Source organism: Myotis lucifugus, unplaced genomic scaffold (genome assembly GCF_000147115.1).
Source record: "Myotis lucifugus unplaced genomic scaffold, Myoluc2.0 scaffold_92, whole genome shotgun sequence".
NCBI classification, from domain to species: Eukaryota; Metazoa; Chordata; class Mammalia; order Chiroptera; family Vespertilionidae; genus Myotis; species Myotis lucifugus.
Genome location: NW_005871140.1, coordinates 1,135,256 through 1,146,306, shown reverse-complemented (window position 1 = coordinate 1,146,306; position 11,051 = coordinate 1,135,256). Strand labels below are relative to the sequence as shown.

Sequence of the window (11,051 nt, the reverse complement as noted above, 5' to 3'; positions counted from 1 at the left end):
ACATGTGATGGATCTAGCTTGTCTTCAGGAACATTCAACATAGGCAGACTGAGGCGTGAGTATATCTATTGACCTATTCTATAGACCTAAGGAACCTGAAACATAGAAGTTCACTTTTCCAAGCTAGAAAACTGAGTTTTATCTGGTACAGGATACATTATTTTTAAGTGTCTGTCAGCATCAGAAAGCAGACACAGTTAGGAAGTACTGAGAAAGTATAAAAAATGTGATTCTTCTCCAACTAATTTTTTATAGTTTTGAAAGCATTTTTAATTAATTATTTTATGTAACATATGCCATGTGCTATTGAAAAGGATACCTATATTGTGAAAAGGAATCTGTCTCTACCTGTCTACTAGCTATCCATTTCCCATTTAGAGGCACTCACTATTAATGCTAACTAAATATTTAAGTAGGCAGTTTTTAAGCATTTTTAACTCTAGAATAATATTGTGCTATCATTAAAATGAAGTTACTAAAAGTGTATATATTTTACATCAAGTATCCAGTTATGTGATGGTACAGTATATCTGACATGCTCTTTCTACTAGCTCACTAGTAACATCATTTGAGTCTATAATAACATTATAGTAAAAAAGTATAACAATCTTTATTTTTTTTACTTTGGATATGTTGGTTAGGTGTCACTTTCATGCTCTAGAAAAATGAGAAAGTAACTTCTCTTAGGGCTTCTTGCTGGAGTTCTAGTTGTTTTCTCAAATAACTGGAAATTAACTTTTTATACTTATGATTTAAGAGAAATCATAGTAAGATAGTTATTTTTAAAAAGAAGAAAAGAGAAAGGAAAAACTTTATGGAGATGTTCTTCTGTGAATACAAGCTCAACCTAATCTCCCCATGCTGTGTATATCTGACTTTAAGCAAACATTAAACACTTACTAACCAACACTTAATCTACCTCCAAGAATTAGTTATAAAAGAAGCATTAATTAATTTATTTATTACTATGTTTTAATCCTCACTAGACGATATGTTTTTGTTTTTGTTGCAGTAGTTCTCAACCTTCCGGCCCTTTAAATACAGTTCCTCATGTTGTGACCCAACCATAAAATTATTTTCGTTGCTGCTTCATAACTGTAATGTTGCTGCTGTTATGAATCGTAATGTAAATATCTGATATGCAGGATGGTCTTAGGCAACCCCTGTGAAAGGCTCGTTTTAGAGGAAGGAGAGAGAGAGAAAAACAGAAACATCAATGGGTTGCTTCCCGCACGTGCCCCAACCAGGTTTCACCCCATAACCTAGGTATGTGCCCTGACCCAGAATCAAACCTGCAACTTTTTGATATATTAAGCCACGCAGCCAGGGCAACACATTAATTTATATTAACCATACTGTATTTGCTATATAAGACAAAGAGATTAGTACACTTAACATAAACTTTTGCCTCAAAATGTACAAAAAGATTTCTAATTCTTACATATTTAAAAGTTAAGTGACCAAAGCATTACAAACAGGCAGAATGTTATAGTAGAAAAAGTTAGAGTTTTGGAATTGGTCTTGAATTCTAGCTTACATTAGCAATATAACCTTGCCTAGATTATTTTTTTAATTTATCTTTATTGTTGAAAGTATTACAGATATTCCCTTTCTTCCCTATTGACTCTTCCCCATAAGCCTTAGTTTTCTAAGTGTAATAACTCAGACAGGAAGAGACAAACACCATATGGTCTCATATGTAGAATCTTAGAAAAACAAAACAAAATTCAAGCTCATTGATAAAGAGTACAGATTGATGGTTGCCAGAGGCTGAAGGTAGGGGCATGGGCTGAGGATGTGAAGTGAGTCAAAAAGTACAAACTTCTAGGTATGAAATAATGTAATATACAGCGTGATGACTTTAGTTAATATTACTGTATTGCATATTTGAAAGTTACTGAAAGAGATCTTAAAAGTTCTCATCCCAAGGAAAAAATAAATTCGGTAACTACTTGAGGTGATGAATGTTAACTAGACTTATTGTGGTGATCATTTCACAATATATACATATACAGATAGTCCTCGGGTTACGTCGGACTCAACGTACATCATTTCGTGGTTACGCCGCCATCTCCCATTTATTTATAAAAAAAAAGGTTCCATCATTTCGACGTATGGACATATGTGCTTTATGTTTTTTATTATTACCACAAGTAAAGGTCAGGAATTGTTATCTTTCTTTAAAATTTTTTTTACTGTTTCACTTCATTACTGCTGTGTATGTGAGTGACGTAGGTGCTTATGTAGGTGTGTTCCAACTTATAGCAAAAATTGCATTACGTCACGCTGTAGAAATAGATCTCCGACGTAACCCGAGGACCCACTGCATCAAATAAAAATAATAATAAATGAATGTGTACATAGATATCTATATTATAAAAGGCCTGTGGCCCTAAGGCCATAATGACCAAAGACTGGCGCAGGTGGGCGGGGCTGCGAGCATGGAGAGGCTCGTGCGGGTGGGCGGGGCCACGCGATTTTGCGCGCTGGGCTTATGTATCATATATGTATCATAGGTTGTGGCTCCCTATGACCATCTCTGGGCACCCTGTACTTAGTATGTTCCAAAAACAGACTTCCCAGAAGGAAAGCAATTGTTCAGCATGAGCCACATTGTTTGTACAAACTGTTTAAGCACAGTGAGACACTCTTATCAATTCTGAAAATGATGAGAACCCTGTCAAAATCCAATGTTCAAGGTGCCAGCTACAGGCCACCCTTGCTAGCAAGCCTTTCTAAGAATAACAGGTAACTTATCTGCACTGTGCCTAATTGGTATAGGTATTCAATAAATGTTTTTATTGACTTTCCCATAGTTACCAATTCACTTAAATGAAGTACTCCCCATCCTCACCAAAATGAAAAGTATCACAGACTATTTATTTGTACTACTATCTAAATATTTAAGGCTCCTAAGTAATAAAGCAATTACTTCCTTGTGTTAAAATTAATGCCTATTCTTTTCCCACTGACCTATTTATACTTCCAACGGTTTTATTCTCCTGGATGTTATACGTCAATACCAGGACTGAATCATTTCAAGATTACTCATGTTTTTTGATGACATCTTCCTTGATTTAAAAGTTAGGAACCATTGATTGAGTGTATAAATTTATAACTATTTAGCTGTGGCATTTATTCAGTCAGCACTTACGTGGACGTCTAATACATAAAAAGATGCATTCAGTGCTGCTCTGATTAACAACAATAGGGAAGACTTTGAATCAGAGCCAGGAATCTGTTGTGTCCCATCAATTTCCCCGTACCCACCATTCTTGTCCACAACTTATTTCCTTGAATCCCCTTGGAATAGCTTTGGAAGCCATTGCCTTAACTCATGAAGAGCTAACTGAAAGGAAAATTGAGCTCTGTTTTTTTGTTTTCCTTTTTAAATGTTATATACCTAAAATGAGTCTCATCATTTGACAGAATATATTAATTTTTCATTTTAATCCCAGGATGTTTAATAACTTACAATATCTTTGGTTTGTGAATCACATAGTGCTTTGCAAAAAGCATTTATATGTATTTAATTCATTTGGTTCTCAAAACTATTTCCTCAAACTATTATAAGTAATGGCTGTCCAATTGATCCCCAAGTAATAAAGGAAAACCCACAGTTGTGCCTTATCCAAGATCATATGGAAGCAAATGAAGACTAAGAGTACAGCCCGGTGCTTGTAATTCAGATCCAAGATTCCTTCTACTCTGTACTTAAAGTATTAAGAATATGTTGAGGTAGTTGACTGAAATATTCTAAAAAGAACATATATACAGGGAATCATTTAAATGACCTGCTAATACTTTGGATGTTAAATAGTACTATAAAGTGTATTTAAAATTTAGTATTTATCTCTCCTTCTTTGTCACCTTTCGTATATAGAGTATTGAATGCTTTACTTCCAACCCTGAAAAAACAGTACTGTTCATTAAAAGAAGCTGGCCTGTCAAATGCTGCCTTTGAGTCTGACTTCAAAGAGATTGAACATTTGGTGGAGAGGAAAAAAGTGGTTGTTTGGGCTGACCAAACTACTGAACCTGACAAGCAGAGCGATCTACCAGGGGTTTCTATGTTTATGACCTTTCCACAACTTGCACCAGTTCAGACTACTTCTTGTTGTAAGTATGGCTTTTATTTTATTGAATAAATAATAACATTTGTAAAATGTAGCAGCCTCCTTAATATATCAATCTACAGAACAGTTAATTTTTTAATAGTTTTGGCTATTTTGTGAGAATTAATCGGAAGATGAGCTTCAGAATGGTTTCAATGAACCAGTATCTCTCATAGATCCAAGAGCAAGTATGCTTGATATCCTAACTATCTCCAACAATAAAACCTTTAAGTTATTTCACCCATTTTTGATGTACTAATTTTACTTCTTTCTTTAAAATTTAATATCTATTAAGGACTAAAGATTATGATTAAGAATACCACATTCTTTTTGTTTTAAATATATTTTATTGATTTTTTTACAGAGAGGAAGGGAGAGGGATAGAGAGTTAGAAACATCGATGAGAGAGAAACATCAATCAGCTGCCTCCTGCACACTCCCTACTGGGGATGTGCCCACAACCAAGGTACATGCCCTTGGCCGGAATCGAACCTGGGACACCACAGTCCACAGGCCGACGCTCTATCCACTGAGCCAAACCAGTTAGGGCAAGAATATCACATTCTTTAATGCATAGTAAGTTGTTCTTAAGATCTAATAGTGTAGAATTTACTCTTTTTCTGTTGGAAGATCACTTACAATCTACTTCATGAGTATGCATGGAACATTTTTAAACAGTTTTCACTTCAAAAGTTTTGATACATAATATTTTTCATTATTATTTAGTTAAAAATATTTTTGGATTTCTGTTATAATTTCTTTGATCCATGTGGCAAATTCTAGCCTATTTTGGGGTTATTGATTTCTAACTTCATAGAATTATATTTACAGAAAATATTTTGTATGATTTTAATCTGTTGAAGTTGATGGATACTTGTTCTATGCCCAGTTAGCTTATGTAAGTATTCCAAGTATGCTTTTAAGAAATATATATTCTATAGGCGTTAGTTGCAATAGTTTATAAAATCCGGTCAAATTTTTTGTGTTCTTCAAATCTTATTCTTAATGACTTATGTTTTAATTTATGTTCTATCAAATACTGAGGAAGCCTATTAAAATTTCCTCTATTTTTGTGGATTTTTCTTTTTCGTATCAGTTTTCTATTGCTGCCCTAACAAATTGGCATGAACATCCACACTAATAAAAGGGTAATATGCTAATTAGACTGACATCTGCCGGACAAAGCCACGATGGCGGGGGCCGAGGCAAAGGCGGTTAGGGTCGATGAGGCAGGCAGGGGAGAGCAGGTAGGGGCAATGAGGCAAACAGGTAGAGTGGTTAGGGGCAATGAGGCAGGAAGGTAGAGTGGTTAGGGGTGATCAGGCAGGCAGGCAGAGTCGTTAGGGTGATCAGGCAGGCAGGCGAGCGGTTAGGAGCCAGCAGTCCCAGATTGCGAGAGGGTACAGGCTGGGCTGATGCCTCCCCCACCCCCTGTGCATGAATTTCATGCACCGGGCCTCTAGTATCAACTATATTACCTCAGAGTTCTGTAGGCCAGAAGTCCAACAGGTTCAATAGGTTAAAATGCCTAGAGTTTCACAAAGCCAAAATCAAGTTGTGAGCCCGCTGAGTCCCTTATTTGGAGGATCTAGGGGGGAATGTACTGCTAGGCTTATTCAGGTAGTTGGAATTCAGTTTTATGTGGCTGTAGGGCTGAGATCCATGTTTTATATTTGGCTGTTGACCAGGGGTCATTCTAAGTTCCAAGGGGTCACTCATTTTCCCTGGCACGTGGCCCTCTGTATCACTTCATCCCCTAGCCTAGAACAACAGGTCAAATCATTTTTTCCTGCTTTGAATCTTTCTGACCTTCCCTTTTGACTCAGGTAAGCAGTAGCTTACAGTCAGAGACAGTCCTCTGCTTTAAACACTCATTAGATTGAGCCCACTGGATAATCTAGGACAGTGATTTTCAACCTTTCTCATCTCATGACACATATAAACTAATTATTAAAATTATGCAGCGAACAAAATAAAATTTATTTTTTGCCAATCTGACAAAAAACCATAAATATATAATTTTTATTCATTCACACCTATTAACTATTGTTGTGTTGGCTGCTGTCATTTTTTTATTTGACAATCAATGATGAGGCATCAATATCCATGACTAAATAGTCAGGTATTGCATATTTAAAAAAATCTGTGGCACACTGGTTGAAAATCGCTGATCTCGAGTAATCCCCGTTTTGTTTTTTTAAAATAAATGCAATTCTTTTTTTAAAATATATTTTTTATTGATTTCAGAAAGGAAGGGAGGAGAGAGAGAAACATTGATAAGAGAGAATCATTGATCAGCACTCCCTCTACAGGAGATCGAGCCCACAACCCGGGCACAAGCCCTTGCCCAGAATCGAACCCGGGACCCTTCAGTACATAGACCTACATACTCTTTTTTTATTTTTATTTTTTAAATATATTTTATTGATTTTTTACAGAGAGGAAGGGAGAGGGATAGAGAGTTAGAAACATCGAAGAGAGAGAAACATCGATCAGCTGCCTCCTGCACACCCCCCAATGGGGATGTGCCCGAAACCAAGGTACATGCCCTTGACAGGAATCGAACCTGGGACCCTTGAGTCCGCTGGCTGACGCTCTATCCAGTGAGCCAAACCGGTTAGGGCATAGACCTACACACTCTTATATACTGAACCAAACCGGCTAGGGCAGGTATTCTCCCTATTTAAAAAATCTGGAAAAGGTGATGATCCAACTTCAGAAAGTGAAGTCATGTTTCTAAGGTTAAGAATCCCTTTTATTGCCCCTAAAATGCTGCTGTGCACAGAGTGGATGCTTGCGTTGTGGGTTAAAAAATGTAAACTGGTTAAATTTTGTGTTTATTTTTAATACTTAAATATAAAATTATTTTCTAAAACACTTGAAAAATTAAGGGATTTGTTTTATACTAAAAGAAGAATTTAAAATTCCATAATGTTATTTACATCTGCAAAATCCCTTTTGCCATGCAATGTAACATATGCACAAGTTTCAGGGGCTAGGCCTTGGACATCTTTAGGGGGAGTGGGTGTTCTGCCTATCGCTTGTTATCCTGTTTTATTCTGTCAATTTTTGCTTTCTTTTATTGAAATTATATTCTTACATCTATATATTTCAGAGTTCTACATCTTTTTATTATAAGATACCCTTATTCTAGTAATATTTAACTTAAGTTTATTTTAATATTAACATAGCTAGCTGTTCTATTTGTCTTTTGTCTAGTGTTTTCATGTTTATCTTTTTTCCAATTCTTTCACAGTAAACCTTTATATTTATTTCAAACATGTCTCCTAGAAACAGCACTTAATTGGGTTTTGCTTTTTTGTTTTGTTTGTCAGTTTTTATATTTTAGTTAATGTGCTTGATGAATTTGTTGATAGTTGGCTTTAAATAATGTCCTGCTTATTCTAAATTTCTATTTGTTAGAACTTTCCTTTGAAATGATAGAGTAATATTTAATGTACCATTTTTTTCAGCTCTGGAAAGCTCTACACTCTTCTTATATTCTTTTAGTAATTATCCTTTTGTACATGTAGTCTTGCTTTATGAAAGTCTGTTTATCAAAGTAACTATTTGTTATTTCCACGCTCTTCTCAGCCAGTACTAGAAGCTTGAAATTCTTTAACACCTTTAACCTCTCTTTTGACATGTATACCATTGTTAAAATGTACTTTTTTTTATATATATTAAACCCATAGCATATTATTTTTATTGTCTGAACCATGTTCATATTTACTACTAGAGGCCCAATGCGCAAAATTGTGCAAGGGGCGTAGCCCTTGCATCTGAGGTGGCTTGCCTCAGCCCTCACAGCTGCAGCGGCTTGCCTCAGCCCTTGCAGCCCTGGCTTCATCTGGAAGGATGTCCTGAAGGTCGTTCGGCTGTCCAGTCTAATTAGCACATTACACTTTTATTATTATAGATTTTTGTTCTATATCTTTTCAGCATCATCTTTGTCTTTATCCAAGACAATTTTTCTTACATCTAAAGAACCTTTTGCATTTCCTTTACACTGGGTACGCTAATGATGAATTTTCTTAAGTTTTATGCATCTGAAGATGTATTTATATTACTTTTCTTTCTTGAAGACTTTTGCTGGGTATAGAATTTCAATTTAGAGTTCTTTTAGCACTTAAAAAAATTATGCTTTGCCTTTTGTTGTTATTGAAGTTAATTTTCATTCTGTTTCTCCCTTGAATGCAGTCTGACTTCCAGCTTTCTAAAATATTTTTCTTTGTCTTTGGATTTTAGTACTTTTGCTATATTGTGTGTATGTAATGTTATTTCTACTTCTCTTGGGTTCATAGAACTGTCTGAATTTGTGTTTGAGTTATTCTTCATTAATTTTATAAAGTTCTAAACCATTATATCTTCAAATATTTCTGCTACTTTTGCTCTCTCCTCTATTTCTGGGACTCCAGTTTTATTGCATAGTAACTTCTCATAGTCTATGACTTCTCTGGCTTTTCAGTATTTTCTCTCACCAGAATTTTTTTACATATTTTATAGTTGGTTCTTAACGCCATTAGGTTCTTAATTTCAGTTAAACTCTCTCTAAAAAGTTAGAAGTCTGAACCTCTGGGCCTGTTTCTGTTATCTCTTGCTGGTTTTTGTGGCTTTATTTTCATAAATGCATGCTAATTTTTGTTTATCAGACATGTATTTTCAGAATTGTCTATAGAAGTACTTTGAGTTTTCTGATAACAATGTCTTCCTTCAGGGAGGATTACATTTCCTTTTTTCGGGCTCCTGATGGCATTAGCAATCCAAAATCACTTCAATTTTATAGATTGAGATCATTTGAAACTGAACTGCTGCTTCTGTGAGGGCCTGCTTACCCCTGGTTTATTCTCTACTAGAGGCCCGGTGCATAAAATTCATGAACTCGGCAGGGGCAGGGGAAGGAGAAATCCCCTCAGGCCGGCCTGCACGCTCTCACAGTCTAGGAGCCATCAGGGGATGTCTGACTGTCAGCTTAGGCCCGTTCCCCGTGGGGAGCAGGCCTAAGCCGGTAGTCGGACATCCTTAGTGCTGCCATGGAGGTGGGAGGGCTCCCTCCATCGCCACTGCACTCGCCAGCCATGAGCCTGGCTCAGAGCTTCTGGCAGAGTGGTGCTCCCCCTGTGAGAGCGCACTGACCACCAAGGGGCAGCTTCTATGTTGAGCATCTGCACCCTGGTGGTCAGTCTGCATCAGAATGAATGGTCATTCTGTTGTTTGGTCGATTTGCATATTAGCCTTTTATTATATAGGATAGTTTAGCTGTTCAGGGTATCTACAAGGAGGGTTTACAAACAACTCTTTGTAGGCCCTAAATTCTAGTTCCAGTCCCCAGACCTACAAAGCTCTTAGCAATGTTACTAAGCATTTCTGCCACCTCTTCTAGCATCAGCATACAACCTCTGGGGGAAAATAGCCTCCAACTACCTCCTGATGCTTGCCTATAATTCATCACAATTCTGTTAGCTCTCCTGTCCCTTAAGCATATGATATATATATTTTATATTTTGTCCAAATATTTTAGTTGCCTTCCATAGAGAGGTTGATCTGTTTGCCTATGTCTCCATTATTAAGTTCCTTATATTATATTTTTATAATAAGATGATAGAGAGGTTGGATATATGTAATTTTTCTTTTGTAAAGCATTGGAACTTACCTAATTGAGATCGTTGGAAAGAAAATAAGGTTTTTTCATGTTCTCTCATACCTTTTGGGCCTTGATTTTTTTTCTATGTAATATATTCAAGATGTTGAAGAGGAAATATGGTTTTAACACCAAGATTGAGAAATACTGACCACCTGCTATATGATAGTCATTATTCCTCATTTAAAAATCCATATTTCATTTACAATATAATTGTGTAGACTATACTTGTCAACAGTACAACAAAACATTTATTTGGCTCTTAATTTATTTTAATAGTATTTTGAAAAGGAAAGACAAGTAGAATGTACTTTATATAAAGATGTGTTTTCTTTTGAAAAAATGTACCAGAAGGTGGGTTTTATTTTTCTTAGTTTCATATTTCATTCACATGATTTTATAGATTAACTATTTGCTTAGTATATCTTGCCTGTTCCATGAATTATTTGTGTTGTCTACATTGTAAGTAGAGTTAAAGGTGAATAACAGGGAAGGGGTGTAAAGTGAGGCCTCTTATAGATATTTATTTTTCCGAGTCTTAGAATATTGTGAAGTACCTCATCTTAAAAAGGTAAAATAGTTCAGTGTACATTTGCATTTCTGTAGACATGAGGCAATACCCAGATAGCATATATTGCTAAAATTATCCTATAAATGATCATCTTAACAAATTTTAGAAGTTAAATTGAAGTGATTTAACTTAAGCAAAACATGAGTCAGATGTGTCTCATTCATCTTAAGCTTACACATGTATCAGTGACTTTTTTACATACTCTTATAAAACAGGTAATGTCAAGTGGTTTTGTTGTTAAATTTCAAAAATACTAAATGCTGTGGGGTCCCCCCCCACCCCCACTTTAGGGACTTTTAGAGAGTATACTAGTTCAACTGAATGCTTTGTTTTTAAAACACACACTGTATTTTTAAAAGTCTGATGAGATTAACCATAATTAGTTTACTCTGTGCTCTGTTAGCATTTAGGTATTTAATAAATTTTTATTTTTATAAATAACTAGAGGCCCGGTGCATGAAATTCGTGCACGGGAGGGGGGGGTCACCTCAGCCCAGCCTGCACCCTCTCCAATCCGGGACCCTTCAGGGGATGTCTGACTGCCGGTTTAGGCCTGATCCCGGCAGTCGGACATCCCTCTCACAATCCTGGACCGCTGGCTCCTCCTAATCGCTCACCTGCCTGCCTGCCTGGTTGCCCCTAACTGCCCCCCACTGCTGGCCAGTTGCCCCCAACTGCTCCCTCCCTGCCAGCCTGGTCGCTCCTAACTGCCCCCCCCCACTGG

The 11,051-nt window shown here is 36.4% G+C and overlaps 1 protein-coding gene across 1 annotated transcript in view; it reads left to right on the top strand.

The window, feature by feature from the left end:
• The window catches only part of KIF18A (kinesin family member 18A), a 77,636-nt gene that overhangs the window by 38,625 nt on the left and 27,960 nt on the right, over nt 1-11,051 (top strand). Inside the window, 3 exon segments of the mRNA XM_023756393.1 lie at nt 4-34; nt 36-55; nt 3,884-4,119. Coding sequence (XP_023612161.1) covers nt 4-34; nt 36-55; nt 3,884-4,119 — 287 coding nt within the window.